Source organism: Pelophylax lessonae (assembly GCF_965119305.1).
Source record: "Pelophylax lessonae genome assembly, chromosome: 1".
NCBI lineage: Eukaryota > Metazoa > Chordata > Amphibia > Anura > Ranidae > Pelophylax > Pelophylax lessonae.
This window is the reverse complement of record NC_138768.1, coordinates 798,135,283-798,153,361: the sequence shown is the minus strand read 5'-3', so window position 1 is coordinate 798,153,361 and position 18,079 is coordinate 798,135,283. Positions and strand designations below refer to the sequence as shown.

The window sequence follows — 18,079 nt, the reverse complement described above, 5'->3', positions numbered from 1 at the left end:
TGAATGTTTGGCCGTTCGGCAGGGTTGGATTTTTTGAAGTGAGCATAAACCCACAGTATCTACAGCTGCCGCACATATAGGTGCCCCTATATTTGCATGGATCCTGTCTTTTTTCGTCTCTGAATTCGCTCTGGACTAATTTGTCCTTTAATGCCGGTACCTTTTTGTAAGTAAAGTGAGGGTGCTCTGGGACATGTCTACTGAGAGTAGGATCCAAAGCGAGTACGTGCCAATACTTGGATACTATTTTTTTGATCATTGGATGTTGTTCCGAGTATGTTGTTATAATCCTCAGAACGGGATCTTCCTTTTTGTTTTCCTTGGGAGTTAGTAATTTATTTCTGTCACTAGAAATCGCTTTTTTATAGGCTTTTAGACCTGCCATCACTTTTGGCAGGCATTGACCCCAAACCATCAAACCCTAGTTTAAAAACAGGGTCTCTGAAGAAAAAGTCGGACAAATTCCCTAATCCTACTAATACCAACATTTCCGCCTTTATTAAGCTTGTAACCAAAGAGGTCGAAAAAATAAACATTCGACCATCAAAAACACCCAATATCACAGCCAACCAAAGACTGGCTATCACTAAACTCTCACAAAATCACCTTATTACAATCAAACAGGCCGACAAAGGCGGAAATGTTGTTATTATGAATAATTCACAGTATACAGCTATGTGCTACAAAATTCTCAAAAACCAAAATTGGTATCGCAAAATTACAGCCAACATTGTTTTAAAATATCAACAAGAATTTTATCAATTAATTGATACAGCATACTTAAACAATGTGATTCCAAAATATACATGGGAATTTATCCGCACATCGTTCCCCATCACCCCAACCTTCTATTCGCTCCCAAAAATCCACAAAAATGCCACTGAACCACCAGGGAGGCCAATCATATCAGGTCGGGGTTCGATCTCCGATAACGCCAGTAAACTGGTAGATTCCTTCCTTAAACCTTTTGTAACAGAATTACCCTCACACATCCGTGATACTATACATTTTTTACAACGAATAGAAGATGTATATATCCCACAGGATTGTCTACTTGTCACCGTTGACGTCGAGGCTCTGTACAGCTCTATCCCCCATGATCGGGGGGTAGCAGCTGTACAACATGCAATATCATCTAGCCACAACCTCGACGCCTATGGTGAATTCATCTTGTCTATACTACAATACATTCTATATCACAATGTATTTACATTCAATGGTGCCCACTACCTCCAGATACAAGGCGTAGCGATGGGCACATGCTGTGCCCCATCCTACGCCAACCTGTATCTGGGGGAGTGGGAAAAATTCTTTCTTACCAGTGAGGACACTTCTATGTATACGGACCACATTATTATGTGGTTACGATACATAGATGATGTCTTCATGATCTGGCAGGGGTCACCTGAACTGCTCACCCATTGTATAGACAGGATGAATAGAAATGAGTTTAACCTAACATTTACAGTGAATTCAAGTAAGGACATGATCACATTCTTGGATGTGGAGGTTAGGAGGGGGGAGGATGGTGTTCTCCGCAGTGGCCTTTTTCGGAAGCCCACTGCTGGCAACACCATCCTCCATGCCTCTAGTTTTCACCCCCGGTCTCTTGTGCACTCCATACCATATGGAGAGTACTTGAGAGCCAGAAGAAATTGCACAGATCTCAACAGTTTCCGCAAAGCAGCGGACGATTTGAGAATTAGACTCCTTGCTAGAGGATATACCAAAACGATCCTAAAAAAAGCCTATAAAAAAGCGATTTCTAGTGACAGAAATAAATTACTAACTCCCAAGGAAAACAAAAAGGAAGATCCCGTTCTGAGGATTATAACAACATACTCGGAACAACATCCAATGATCAAAAAAATAGTATCCAAGTATTGGCACGTACTCGCTTTGGATCCTACTCTCAGTAGACATGTCCCAGAGCACCCTCACTTTACTTACAAAAAGGTACCGGCATTAAAGGACAAATTAGTCCAGAGCGAATTCAGAGACGAAAAAAGACAGGATCCATGCAAATATAGGGGCACCTATATGTGCGGCAGCTGTAGATACTGTGGGTTTATGCTCACTTCAAAAAATCCAACCCTGCCGAACGGCCAAACATTCAGGCCTAAACATTTTGCCAACTGCCGCACTCACGGAGTGGTATATTTACTGCTCTGTGAGTGCGGCTGCTTTTATGTCGGCAAGACTAAACTAGACTTTTTCAAACGTGCCAATAGGCACATCAGAAGTATTAAGACATGCGACCCGGATTTACCTCTGGGGCGGCATGCAGGACTTATCCATCGAGGAAAATTTCCAAAAATTAAATTTTTAATCCTAGATAGAATCCACCCTAGTTCCAGAGGAGGAGACTGGAACAAGGTTCTCCTGCAAATGGAACTACGGTGGATATATCTCCTCAGGGCTACTGAACCCCCAGGATTAAATGAGATGATATCCTTTAAACCTTTTTTAGAAGGTTTCACCTCGGGTGGAATGGAAAAGTAAGTTTTTCCTTCCTCATGCTTAAAATTCCATCATTGTCAATGAGAAAAAACCTATTCCGCTATTACAGTGTCTCAACATTAGGGGTCAGTAATGATGATGTTATTGCAATGTCTAAGATTATACATGTACATATGTATGTTTGGTATATACATGTAACTTTTTTTTTTTTCCTTTTTTTGGCTTCTGGTCTCCCAACAGATGCGTCTATGCTCCTTTGAACCACTTTTGGGCCGTGGAAGACAGTTTTGTCTGTCTTTTTTCTTGAAAAACCGATATATATTAAAAGTTTGAGGACACATGAACCAAGCCATATGAGGCTTCTAAGTACAAAACTTCTCTAATTTCAATCCCTTCTTCTTTCTTCTGTTGTTCTTTTGTGTGTAAACAACACAATTTATACAACAGTAACGAGAAAGAATCACTCTCCTCCTTTGACAGATATCTTGATATATCTTTGTCTCTGCAGGACGGAGTAGGGTGTCTCAAATGGATATTTGAACTTCTTTTTACCAAGCAGACAACCCGGCACGGTAAGCGGCCGCCACCTAGTGGCGAGCCGCATTATGAGTTTTCTGCTCTGCATGAGTCTCGCACATCACGAGACTTGCAGATAGTAACTCACATCATGCCCCGCCTGCGTTCCACGCTGACGGGTCATGTGACGTGCCGGTGGTGCGCAGGAGCCGACCGCACTTCCGACACGCCGGATATCCGGCTAATGGACAGGGAGAGCGTCTGGCCCCTCCACACCAGGGACCCCACAGGGCCATCAGCGGCAGGAAATCCAATTCAGCTAAGTACATACAGCTGTGGAGTCAATCTGACTCCACATTTAAACCCTCGAATTTCGGCAGTGAGCTAAATGCTCGCTTGCTGCTAACATCGAGGGCGGTGTGTCTGGTATGACCCAGACCCTTCACCATCATAACAAGGTAACCCAGCATATAATTTTTTACTCCTGTATATCCACCCTTTAACCCCCTTTCTTTTCTTTTCTCTTTTGGTGGAGGTTATCATTTATAGCCATTACTGAATTGGGATAATGAATATAAAATCAAGCTTAGAGACTGGTATTTTTTCTTATTACCAAAAAAACTTTTTCCCTTTCCCCTCTTGTCTCTATATTGTGGAGACAAGTCAGTCTCTATATATGCATAGTCTCTATATGGTCACTCCCAAATACCGGACCATAAGCGACCTTTTTTATTCCTGATGATCTTTAAATCTTTTCCTTCCAGCTGTTCAGCCCCAATTTTGGGATCCAGTTGATCTAACTTGGTATCCTTCAAATACCATTCACCAAGGAATGACATACTCCTTCCCTCCTTAATACAACTGTATGGGGTCTCAACCATACCTTGAACACGGCCAGAGTACAAGTTCGGCGGAGCATATACAGCACCTGATTTTAACATACCTTGGCAGGTACACAGTGCCATTCATCACTGCATAGAATGTAAGTTCTGTCTTCTTTCTATTTGAATGTTTTGTACAAATTGATATAATGTATATATGACTGTACCATCTTGTCTATGTAACTGATCGTTGTTTGATCAAATTATTCACAGACCACCATCCAGGGTTACTCTCCCCCCTGAAGAAGGAGTAATTGTATAACTCCGAAACTAGTCGGGATCTGAGTCTCCTCCCTGAATTGGTGTGGTTATTTCTAAATTGCACATGTGATGTATATTACTTTACTTGCCTTTTATATTTTATTGTTATATTGTTTTTTCTAATAAAATATTACATTTTTCAAAAATTTGTGTATTCATGAGTGCCTTAAAAGTCCCACCAATAGGGGATTTCTTTCTTTGAGATTATATATTGGGATGTGGCACCAACAATAGTACCCAACACAGGTATTCTTTTTTGACTTTTTTTTCTGCACAAAATAAATATTGCATCACAGCTCCGGCATTGCTTTGACTGTTCTCTGACCTTTAACCTCACCATGAATATTGTACCAGCAATTTCAACTCTGCAACATCCTATAGGAGGAACTGGAAGAGCTAGGGATTTCGTTGATGGAGCTAAATTGATTGTTGATGATTAAACTAGTGATCGACGGATATCGTTTTTTTAGTGCTGATACCGATATTTTGGTCATCGGTTATCGGTATCGGTCAATATTGGCCGATATTTTCGGACATTACATTTTTTTTTTTTTCACAGGTACAGTTGTGGAGGGATTTAGGGGTCTAAAAAAACCCCTTCTCTGCACTTAAAAGCATTCAAAACAGCCAAATTTGGCTGTTTTGAATGCTGTCATTCTTTTTAATCTGGCGCAGAATACCCGGAAGTGATGTCATGACTTTTTTTTTTACATGAGGTTTTTACATGGAGACCCGATCAGAGCCGAATGCGGCTTTGATCGGGTCTTCTCTTTGGTGGCTGTGGAGATAGGATGCCCGGGTCTCCCGGTGGGACGGAATGCGGCGGTAGGGGGGCGGACGTCCCCTCCCGCTCCTTGTAATGACAGCCGAGTGGCTTCTCAGCTGCATCAGTTTTCATTACAAGACGGTCGACCCTCAGGTATGGACACCGGTACCGGGGTGATGCCTCTAGCTGCAGGCATCACTCCGGTACAAGCACTTTCCGAAATATCGGAAATATCGGCAATATCGGTAACTGATAGGGGCCGATTCCGATATATCAGGGAAAGTGCATATAGGCCCCCAATATATCGGCATTGCCGATAATTGGTCAATCCCTAGATTAAACCTGAACTCCTGAAAGATAAAAAAAAAATACTCAAATTAACACAGCTTTGTTTTGATCAATAACAAACTATATGCACTTTTATTTTTTTAAATGCAAACAGTGTTGGTATTAGAATGGGATTTAATATTTCTCTGTACAGGAGATCTCAGACTGAAAGAGGAAGAAGCAACACAAAGGGCCTATAAGTTGTGCTGCAATGCTCACATGATATCTTGGAGCATGCCATAGGAGGAGAGAGCAGTGTGACAGAGGGATGAGCTCGTAAGTTTGCTGCTACTCCTTTCACTTTCCAGTCACAGGCTGTAGAAGCTGAGAAGATTGATAAGAATTACCTAAAGTGACCCCCTCTTCCCAAAGCTAAAAATATCTGGTGCATGGAACTTGGCATGGTGATAATATTTTATAAGTCATACTGTATGTTAAATAAACTTTTTATTAACTTACTAGCATTTTCAGGCACCGGTGACGTAGTCAGTGCCTCACAGTTGGCCCTAGAGATGGCCACATCACCAGTGCCTTCCAGGAAGTTCTCATGACCTGGGAGGCTAAAAGCCTCAGGATATTTCAGGAATTAGACTTTATTTTTTTGGACAGGCGGTGACTCCTAGCTCTGCATATGAACAAGATCTGGTGTAGATATCATGGGCTAGGGTAGAGAACATGGAAAAAGGACTCCAAAAAAACAGTGACTTTTTTTCTTTGAACAGTGGCGCAGTAAGCAGAGAATGTGCAGGATGGACCAGTGGAACAGTGGCACACAAGTACTAAAGAAGCCTTTTATTTTAAAGAGGTTGTAAACCTCTGAAATGAACAATGAACAAAGCATATCCTTCTATAATGTATACTAGCCTCAGTCGAAAGCACCTAGTGTGATTTCCTCTCCTCTCGCATTTCTCTGCTATCTGCATCACTTCTGAAAGTCTATGACAGTCCTAGGAGACAGCCTGGCCCCTCTCCAGCACACAGCAGGTGATTGACAGCCTCAGAAGTGCATGTTTTCCAATGAGACTATGTAGAGGGGTGTGTGTCCATTCCCTCCTGGTTTCAGATTACACTCAGCTCCATGCTCTGTGCTGTGCAGTGTGTGATGTCAGATCCCCGCCCCCTTCCTTCTGAAGCTAAGAAATGCTTTGTAAATTCTGGACATTGGTTTGATATAGAGGCAACAGCGCTGCAGATAAACTAGTACAACTTATGTAGGAGGATTTGTTTAATCTCTGTGTATCACCAGAGGCAGTCACTTCAGTGGGTATATGTAAGGGTTAACAGCCACTTTAGGTAAGTCAACTTGTCTCATTATGAACATTTCAATGGGGGGGTGGGATGTCTACTTTAACTGCAGACAAATCAGATCTCCTGCTTTTCCAGACAAGGCTAAGTGGAAGAGCAGTAAAGGAAGCCCTATCAGCGCTAGAGATGAAAGAGACCCACAGGTCTATGAGTCTATATATAGATGGTCTCAGATATTGCTCTTCTTCTGTCTCACAGGAAACAACTGATAGTGAGGAACTCAGCAACATATAGGGCTTGCTGCCAACTTCAGGTTGGGAAAAATCTTAAACCAAGAACTGAAACAAGGACAAAGAGAGTGTGTGCAACAGCCTAGTGCATTCTCATAAGACCCTTTATTTAAAAGACTATATAATCCAATGTACTCACAAATGTAAAAAACTGCAAACATAACATCAATCCGGTCCTGATGTTTGAGTGGTGCTCATCCAGAAGGTTATTCTTACGCGTTCCAAGGGCAGTGCATGTTTCATCAGAGCCCTTCGTTTCAGCTCTAAGTGGTATAGCAGAGCTGTTTACATCTCAAAACCGGATCGGCAGAAATTTAAATCATTTAGAAGGTAAAACATTCCCCTTATATGTACTGTAATTCATCTCTGTATTTAGCGGCTTGTTTGGAGTTCAGCTTTAAAGAAACTGGTCTGCAGTGGAACATGAAGGTTGTCATTGCTGACCTCACCTTCTAAAAATGCAACCTGCCCAGCTGTCATTCTGATCCTTTTGCTTCAGTACTGACCTGGAACAAGTATGTAGACAAAGGCTTTTGACTTTACTTATCTGCACACTGGAGCCTTTTCAAAACTGAAGCCAGGAGGGTCAGGATAACAGGCAGTCAATGAATGCTTACAGGCAGAGGCCAGTTGCCATGTTTGCACTATGACTGTTTTTTAAGACTCCGTCAACAAGAGGACACAAATACTTGCAGGCACTTGGGGCAAAAGCCAGTATTGCCAGTTGTCCTATCCAAAACCATCCAACAACTTTAACAGCCACCACAATAATAAAAAATTGATCCATTCCATATTTTTTCTTTATTCAAGCCTGCTGCATAGGCAGAAATAGGGCCTGCTAGAATTATGTTGAAATTCTAGAACCAGTAGGATTTTGTTCCAACATTTGTACGGAAATTCACAAAGTTTCTCATCAGAGCATTCAATGGTACCAATATGGACTTGGGAAATTTCCTACAAAAACCCTAAAAATGTAATTGCCATGCCAATGTTTCACATGGTATGTTTAATTTCAGGATGGACATGCACATTACAATAAGTACAAATTTTCTTAAGCAAAAAACACTTTCACAGTTACAATTTCATTTGTTCGGGAAAAAATTCCATTCTTCCCCTTTGATTTTCCTCATCGGTATAGCTGATATTGATTGTCAGTTTACCTATTACAAATCTAAATGAAAATTCTAAAAACAAATTTTTCGGTGTATGGTCAGTAGAATTTCTTAGACCTAGACTGCACAACAGCATTTTGAACTGCTACATTGCATAACAAAGAACAACAGATATCTTTAGGCAGACAAGTCATACAATAGTAATTGTAGGTAAACTAGATAATGATACCAGGCCCACATTTCACATAACTGGCCTGGATAGTTAACAAAGCCTAAAGGGTCAGCTCACTGCCTCCAATATCTCGGTGTTGGGTGAACTACAGAAGAGCTTGATCCCTCATATTATTCTTAATGCTGCAGGGAGAACTGTCTGTAATCAGCTTTAAGTCCAAGCTATTTTTGGTGCCAGCCTGTAAATGTAAATTCTTTATATACTCCTATGGAGAATACACTATGTAGCATAATTTTCTCCCTAATGGACTCTCCACAGAACACACACAGTGACAATCAAGTGTTTCAGAAAGGAGGTGTCTGGTTAGCCCTAAACCCTTGTTGTGGACTGACCCCTACAAAATAAAAAATACCCACGCTACGTGAAGAAAAAAAAAAGCAATATAAAAGTAAAATAATAAGTACCAGAAGTAGTAAAAAACACAGACAAGAAACCTACTACTCCCTTTGACAGCTGCTGTTCACAAGTCCCATAAACTATTTGACAGACAGTACCAATAACCATTTACAGCACTATCCTATTTATAAACCATCTTAAGTGTAGTGTGATAATAAATTTAATTCAAACAACCAAAGGGTGCAATCCAATTACAATAAAGTCTCTCAATTTCCAGTAACTGAATATAGTGCTCAGTGCTGCGAAAAACAAGTCCATCGATATGGTGCAGTGATGAGTTCATTTGTAGTGACTCTTGTGAACAATCCATGACCCCCCTCAGTTGTTCCCACACTCACCAGAGCTATTTGACTCTTTGCTGTTAGCACAAGAGTCAATCAAGCTTTTGAATATCTCCCCTCCCAGGTTCCTCTCTGCACTCCAGTACTCCTCTGGTGGCACGTTCCATGGTTGTTCTTTGCCTCCAGAATTAGAAAGTGCCGGTTGGTTTCCCTCTTTTATTCTTTATGATTGCCTGAGTATTGAGTTTTGCAACCGAGTGGCACTTGCTAGTTCTACAAGCGTAGAACAACCCTGGACTGTACCACCCGAGGAGTACTGGAGTGCAGAGAGGGACCTGGGAGGAGACATATCCAAAAGCTTGATTGACTCTTGAGCTAATAGCAGAGAGTCAAATACCTCTGGTGAGTTTGGGAACACCTGAGGGGGATGATGAAGTATTCACAAGAATCACTACAGATGAACCCATCATCACTGCACTATATTGGTGGACTTGTTTTTTTGCAGCACTGAGCACTATTTGTAATAAATGGAAGCTGAAAAACTTTATTATAATTGAATTACATTTCATATTAAAAAAAGAATAGCGCACACATGCAAAAGAAATGGCTATCAAATATGAAGACAATCCATAAATAAAAATGGAAATTTGGTCCCACCATATGGCCATATCGTGCTCAAGCCCACCACTACGTCAAAGTACCTCATTGTCAGTGGGTCCTAAACTATGGCCATATGGTGGGACCAAATCCCCATTTTTATTTATGGATTGTCTTCATATTTGATAGTCATTTCTTTTGCATGTGTGCGCTATTCTTTTTTAATATGCATGTCGCTTGGATCATAGCTGCACCAGCTTTAGAAATACATGTTCAGGGTTTGCTCCCCCAACTTTTTGCTTGTGAATTAAATTTCATGGTTGTTTGATTATAATTTATTATAACACTAGGATAGCGCCATAAATGGTTATTAGTGGACTGAACCTTGCCTACTCAAACCACAACAGAAAGATAATTTTTGGTGGGGATGATCTTCAAGAATATAACATGTTGAAATTTGGTTTTGGTTGCATTGGGGGAGTAAGTAAAATAAATACTAGAGAATGGTGAGACAATATAACACTCAGCCCAGGGCTCTGGGTTGATACAGCATATGAAATGATAAAAAGACAACATTTAATAAAAAAAAATGTGTTTAATTAAATGTATTTAACATACCTTTTTCTTGTTGGTAGGGCAGATGTGGAAGTTATCAATCACAGGCTGAAGGTTCACCTTTGTATAAGTTGTTCCATAATCTGCAGACCTGATAAATAGAAAAACTGAAATAAGTAACAGCACTTTGTAAAGAAAAATAAAGTTAAAATATGGCAAATGGTTTTTAACTATGAAATAATAAAGGGCCATTTCACATGAGTGGATGACTTATTTTGACTGCGTTTGTTGAATTACCCAATAATTTATATACATAAATATAACAGTGGAATAGATTGTTTTGCATGAAATGGTTGTTTTGAAAGCTTTAGGCTGGATGTGTATTTTACCTCAACCTCCAATGACTATATGTGACTACATATTCTGTTCTCCAGAGACAACTCCTGGAAACATACAATTTTTGCCAGGTAGAAGTCGTAATATCCTAAAGTGAACCTAAGGCTGGGCTATGGATACTTATTTTTAATATATTCCTACTGAACAGTAAATTACATTTAGGCTCCGTTCACATGTAGGCGTTTTGGGGCGTTTTTGGGGCGTTTTTCTGCTCTAGGATCAGCTCTCAAAACGCCCAACAAGACAAATCCTATTCATTTCAATGGCCCCTGTTCACATCTGAGCGTTTTGAAGCTGTATACAAAACGCCCAACGCTCAAAAAAGTACATGAGCTTCTTTTTGGGCAGATTACAGGCGTTTTCCATTGATCTCTATTGAATCTAAAAACGCCTGCACAAAAATCGCGGTAAAAATCGCGGTAAAATCGCGGTAAAAAACGCCGCAAAAATCGCGGTAAAAACGCGCGAAAAACGCTACGCTCAGGTGTGAATGTAGCCTAAAATCAAGCCTTCTCTGTCCTCTGTATCTACAAGCCCTGTGGAGTAATTATTTATCAAAGTTTACTGACATTTTACATCAGGTTGTTCAAGCTGTTTTCTTAGAAATTCAGCTGTCCCTGTTACCTCTTCCTAGCAGTGACTAAGCAGCTCCGCTCCCCTCTCCCAGCAGTGAATCAGCAGCTCATCTACCTTACCCTCCCCCTGCAGCGGTAACTCAATCTAATGTTCTCCCCCTTCCAGTAGAGACTCAAGAGTTTTCCACATGTTCTAATTGCTATTGAACCCACATGAGATGTCAGAAAGGGTTAAGCTTTAACATTTAGAAGCATGACTGGCACAACCTTAATTTTATATATATATATATATATATATATATATATATATACTGTATATATATATTTTTGTTTTCTTTTTTTTTGCGGGGGGGGGGGGTCGCTGTCAGAGGCTGCTTTCATGGAGATTGTTTGCTCTGCAATTGTTATACAGAATAATTCAGCACATGAGGCAATAGTAAATACAACATAAGCTTTGGTAAATGCCATGTTAGCCCCCATGCATGTGGGCACTTTCAGGCATCTGACTTCAACTGCAGGCATATATCTGTGCCACAAACAGACAGCTGCAGTGTACATCCACCCATAGTTATAAATGGTTACAGGCTAGCTGTAAGTGAGTATATGCCATGCTTGCGTAAACATGCATGGGCATAAATCCCGAAGTGTGCAAAAGCCAGGTAGCATATATAAGGCCATAAGGCCTTTAAATTAGCAGACTAGCTCCTTGTTTAGTAATGGACACCACATGGAAAACAACATCGGGACAGAGGACCTTGATGTGGAACTGTCCCCGCAAATCCAGGTCAGTTGGCATCTATGCAGTACACAGAGTAATGAAAATGGGCACATGCAATAATCCACATAATCAATCAGAAACCATTTTATACTTATCTAATTACAGCATAGCTGATTGGAAACTATTGATGAATGCATTTCTCTTTGTTCTTACCACATTTTCACTCAGCCTAACAAAGCAGCTTGGTCATTTCTATAGGAGAAAACTTTTTTCATTTGTCTTCAAGAAAGTTTAGTGAGTTTTTTTAGCATACATCTGGTATTATGGCTAAAATGTGCAGACTTGCTCTCTTGCCCTGACCACAAAACACTGTGGTGGGTTTGGAAACCACCACCCATCATAGAGCAATTAGCGGTGTAGACAAGATGAATTGAATGTGGTATGTGAGAAAATGGAGAGTATGTTATCCTATAGCGCTAAACCTCATACAAAAATAATATCGTTCCATGTGCTCAACCAAAAGAAAACATTATTTTTTAATATTTCAGCTTCCCAGAAAACATATTTTATCGATAAAGAAACCCAAGCCAGTCTGTTCAATATAAGGATCAGTTTTCCCACAAATTGCATAGTACTTTATATAGAGTTTTGCCATTTCATTCTCTCTTAGGATATATATATACTTATCCCCTGCATTACTGATCTGTCGTAAAATATGATATATGGCCTATAAAAATCGTTGTTTTCTAATTAAATTTAATACGGCATTTGAATTCCAACCATTCTGTAATGGTGAAAGATATGAAGGAAAGTCAAAAGACAAATGGTGTTATGTAGGACAGTGTCTAAAAGAACACTTTATTTAGGGTAATTTAATACACCAAAATGTATGAAACAATCTTGAAACAGTAGTAAAGGCCCTCTCTTTACTTGTACCTACAGTTAAGCTTACAATCAGGCTTACCTGTAGGTACAATGAAAATCTCCTAAATGTACATTGAGATGTTCACATCAGCATTAGCCGATGACATCAGCCACACAAAATGCAGAGTGCTGTGCCTGGGCGGGGTTTGCTGCACGCATGTTGTGGGTATGACCTCATTGTGGCTCCGGCCATTCAAGCGGCCGGGGCCCGCAAACCCGGAAGAAAGACCAGGTGAAGATAGAAGCACTGGGGGAGCTGTGACAGTGCTGCACTGAAGAGACCTGTTTGCAGGTAAGCCTGTCATAATGTGTTGGTAGGCAGTGCGTGCTAGCACATTATGACATAACGCTGCATGGGACCTAATTTTTTTCTTTTTTTTTGGGGGGGGGGGGGGGAGGGTTTCCTACCACATTAAAAGGTCCATCCAGTCAAAACCAACACTTTTGGCCCATATATTGTTGGCCAGTGGCAAGAATCCCTTACTTACTGTGGTGGTAAGAATGCCACCCTTACGGACAACTAAAAATATCACTGGTGTCATGCCACTAGCTCTGCCAAATGACATTGGAATAGGAACTATGTAGGTACCACCAAATGGGAGGTCAGTCAGCCACAGCTCAAGGAACCCCTAACAACCTCTGGAGAAACCGTAGTTGAGAATGGCTATTCTATAGCTTTGAATTGCCCAGCAATTACTTCTCTGATTATAAAAACAGGTGTCCGAGACTGCTGCAACCATCTTTCCAGTATGCAGCTTTTCACACACTTTGGCCCCAGGGCCATTTTGGAAATCACACTCATATATTTACAAGAGGTTTCTCATTTTTCAGTGGCCAAGCCTAGTCTGCAAAGGTCCCACTGAACACTCAAGGCCCATGAAACACAGGGTTAGGTTTGCTGGACGTTGCACAGGAGAAACTTTCCTATAACCACAAAGCAAGCGGACCCTCCTCCACTTGACCACCACTCATCCCCAACCAGAATACATTTTTATTTATCTGCACTTCCTCAGGTATAGGGCATTTTGCATAGGTAGCACAGGAAAAAGAGACCTGTTGCCCATGTTTTCAAGGCAATTACTGAACTTTGCAACAAATTATTAAAGCCCAAATTTATATTTCAAATCCAAGGACATGGTAAGTAAATCCAAAGATATGTTTACAGCACAAAGTACACGTAAAACATTTTCAGAAACATTCATATTTACAGTGCTGACAATGCATGAGGGAAAAGATGGTGCTACTCACATCAAAATAAAATATAAGTTCAAAATACAGGTGACCAAAGTTGCATCACTATTGTTCCATTCCAACCCATCCCATCAGAGGGAAATCTCTAATGCTTTCCTCCAAGGGATCTTCTCACTCTTTTGTCTTTCATCCCAACAACCCCTTTAATCCTCCCACAAGGTCCTTACAGTAAACTCCCGCTCCATCGCGGTTCAGTTTTTGCGGTCCCGGTATATTGCGTTTTTTTTTTTTGTAATGTTATTTTACTATATAAATCATTAAAAATGAAATATTTTTGTGTTTTCCATAGCTCTTGCTATGTCTCTCAGTATCTTTTATGTGTTTAAATTAGTTTCTATTGTTTTAAAAGTGTGTTTAAAGACCTTAAAATGCTTTTACATGTACAGTGACAGTAAAAAAAAACATGCCTACAATGCATTTTAATAGGGTTTTTCTATTTCGCGGATTTTCACTTTTCGCGGCTGGGTCCGGAACGAAACCCCCGCAATGGAGGGGGGTTTACTGTATACTGTATCTCCTCCTGGGAAGCATGGATGAAAGACATAAAGGCTATCTTCCAACCCATTTGCGCCTTATCCGAGGAAGGAGTTTCACATGTGGAATAGACTCCCTCTAGAACTAGTTCTGGATAGCTCAGTAGAAGTTTTTAGGAAAGAGCTAGATGCTTTCTTAAATAAATCAAATATAACTGGATATTCATTAAGAGAGTCACTTTTAAAAGAGTCACTCTACACTCTGTGTAATCTTGTCTCCCTGCTTCTTTGTCCTATTTCACAGAATAGCAATAGAAGAGCTAGGGGCTTGCTGCCTGTTGGCAAGTCTTAAATATGATCATTTTCCTGTTAATAACAAAGGAAATTATTGAATATACAAAATTCATGATAATTTCATTTTATGCTCCTCTGTAAGTGTTCAGGTTGTAGTAAAGAACTCACACAAAGACAGGAAGGAATATACATTACCCCCACATACACAGTATGCCCCCATGAGATCTGACCATATTGATTGCCCTTTCACCACTATGATTTACAGTTCTGCTTTAATATAAAAAGTCAGTCTTTCCATTGCAACAAAGATGTATACTCCCTTCAATAATAAGGACTATACTGTGTGATTGTTCTTAAATTTCTTCTGTCACTAAGTTTTTAGAACTCTTTAGTTCGGAAGAAAATAACCAAAGGACAAACTAATGTCTGCGGCTGCAAAGTCATTTCTGTGGTGGCTCCACTGGAATTGTCAAACAATGCTGCAGCCATTGCCTTGTTTTCAATGCTATTCTTTGGTGGCTTGCCTGGAATACATAATTAACACAGTAATGCTTCTTAGTGCCGGTTCACATTGGTGCGATGCGGAAACCGTGCAAATTCACTGTAATAGATCAACTTTCCTATTAGTACCTAATAGGCTACCTTTCCTACTAGTACCTGTAAAACACTCTAACTTATAGCTTATCTCTATTCTCTGGTAACCTCTTACCTTCTGTTCAATTTGCTCATGAACCCTGCAGGAAACACCACACACTTACAATGGAAGTCGGTATGATGTTCAATGTTTAATGCTTGCGCACAATCCTTTATACAAAACCAGGTTACAGGATGCAATGATGCACAGTACAGGATATCACATGACAATTAAAGATGGCACACAATCATGTTATTCCTTGATAGGATATAATTCCCCTCCCATGGGTGGGTGCACTTAACCCTTCAAATAACCCCCCCCCCCTCACCCCCCCCCCCCCGTGCTCATCTTACCAGAATCTAACTATAACCTATTGCAAACTATTGCTAAATATTGCTTACTTGCAGACATTGTATCAGTCTGCACATCTGCGGTGGGCTAGGACACGAAAACACTTCCTGATTCCTAGGCAAGTCATTTCCTCTACACACTGTTACACATATTCTAATGGTTTAAACAATTCCCTAATTTTTTAGGGGTCTTTAGAGGCAGGCATAACATCTGAACTTCTGTATAGGGGTATATATACACACACACTTATATGTATTTATACACATACACATATATAGGTGTGATAGGAGCAGAGCCATAGGCCTGTTAATTATTTCATTAGCGCAAGCATAGTGTTCTGCTACTTTCACACCTATATATGTATATGTGTATATATACATACATGTGTGTGTGTATATATACCCCTACACGGAAGATCAGATGTCATGCCTGACTCCAAACATGTCCTCAAAAAAGCCCAATAAAACGCCTGCAACAAAAAGCCGGGTGTGACAGGGGCGAAGCCACCATCATGTTCTATAGCAGTTCTAAGAGAAACAATCTTTTCTCTATAGCGGTCACCCTGACATGGAAGGGTTTTGTCACCTTGCCATATCAGTCAGAGTCAGTTAACCCTACACTACACTACGGTCACCCTGACACTTAACACTTTCCCTACAGAAACTAGATTATTAAATCTTACTATAGTGGAAAATAGTACCCTAACTACACTGCATATCCCTTTCCTCACACTAATAATTGCTAAATGACACTTTGAAGCAGAAGTAACAGAACTGCTTCCACTCTCTTCCACATCCCTGTATTAAAATGCTAGAGATTTGGCGGGGCTATCTTATATACTGGGGGGCGTATTCACTAATGATTGGCCTTTGGACCCCCAATCACTCCAATCACATTCCTAGCATTCTTCTGCCCCCTCAATTGGCTTTTACTAATGGTTCTGGTCCAATCACGGGCTTTTAAAGCCCAGTTCCTGTCCCATTGCATTTTGGTCGGTTCTGGTTGCCGAATTCCAAACTTTTTCAGCAAAAAGTTTGGAATTCGGCCGAATTTCGAACAGTCAATGTTCGGGTCGAACCAATGGTCGACCCGAACCGTTCGATCATCCCTACTCGTGAGATGTTCCCTGTGCCACTGGCTGCAATACAACCCCAAAGCATGATTGATCCACCCCATGCTCAACAGTTGGACAGAGGTTCTTTTCATTAAATTCTGTGCCCCTTCTTCTCCAAACATACCTTTGCTCATTCCGGCCAAAAAGTTAAATTTTAACCTCATAGGTCCACAGAACTTGTTTCCAAAATGCATCAGGCTTGTCTATATGTTTATTTGCAAAGTTCAAACGCTGATTTTTGTGGTGAGGACGTAGAAGAGGTTTTCTTCTGATGACTCTTCCATGAAGACCATATTTGTACAAGTATCTCTTTATAGTGGAATTGTGTACCACAACTCCAGTGTCTACCAGATCTTTCTGGAGGGATTGTGCAGTCAAACGTGGGTTTTTAATTGTTTTTCTCATAATCCTGCGAGCTGTTCTGTTTGATGTAGTGTAGTGTAGGGTTAACTGGCAGTGACTGCTATGGCAGGGTGACAAAACCCTTCCATAGCAGGGTGACCGCTATAGAGAAAAGATCATTTTTCTGAATAGCTTCAGCACACCCATATGGCTTCTCACCAGCCAAGCATTTTTTATGCTGCAGGGGCTGCCACTGCCAGTGCTTTTTTGAGGACATGTTTGATGTCAGACATGACATCTGAACATGTGTATAGGGGGTATATATAGACATATATGTCTGTATATATACCCCTAGACATATATAGGTGTGATAGTAGCAGAAATAAATGCTTGCGCTAATTAAATCATTTACAGTAATATATTTCTGCTACTATCTCACCTATATATGTCTAGGGGTATATATACAGACATATATGTCTATATATACCCCCTATACACATGTTCAGATGTTTTGCCTGCCTCAAAAGAACCCAAAAAATGCCAAAAAAAACGCTAGCGTCAAAAAAAAAAAAAATGCCCAGGTGTGTTTTTGCTGGCATTTTTTGGGGGGTTTTGGAGGCAGGCAAAACATTTGAGTTTTCTAATACAAACAATCCTTTTTTTTTCTGGTTCTGGACATGCTACAGAGCTGAAACTTCACAGGTACACCTTTTAGACCCCCCAGACACAAAATCACACAAAAAAGTTCTTAAAAATTGTAATTTTTGATAAAAAAAAGCCAATTATTGAAAAAATTAAAAAAAAAAAAAAAAAAAAGAGATTTTTTGATTTTTACTTTGGATTTCGTATCTGGGGGGGTCTAAAAAGTGTACATGTGAAGTTTCAGCTCTGTAGCATGTCCAGAACCAGAAAAAAAAAGATTGTTTGTATTAGAAAACTTTCTGACAGGGGGTTTGCTTCGCTCCTGTAACACCTTGCCGGTTTAATAGAAGGCATTTTTTTGGGATCTTTGCAGTCAGGAAAAACATCTGAACTTGTGTATAGTGGTACTGTGCACAAGTTCTGATGTTTTGCCTGCCTCCAAAAAC

General features: G+C 40.3%; 1 protein-coding gene across 2 annotated transcripts in view; it reads right to left on the bottom strand.

Moving 5' to 3' along the window:
• Window positions 1-18,079, bottom strand: part of SORCS2 (sortilin related VPS10 domain containing receptor 2) — a 1,364,824-nt gene that overhangs the window by 602,823 nt on the left and 743,922 nt on the right. For both annotated transcript variants that reach the window (XM_082243140.1, XM_082243141.1), the window contains exon 3: window positions 9,983-10,070. In XM_082243140.1, the coding sequence (XP_082099266.1) occupies window positions 9,983-10,070 (88 nt within the window). The remainder of the gene's footprint in view (window positions 1-9,982; window positions 10,071-18,079) is intronic.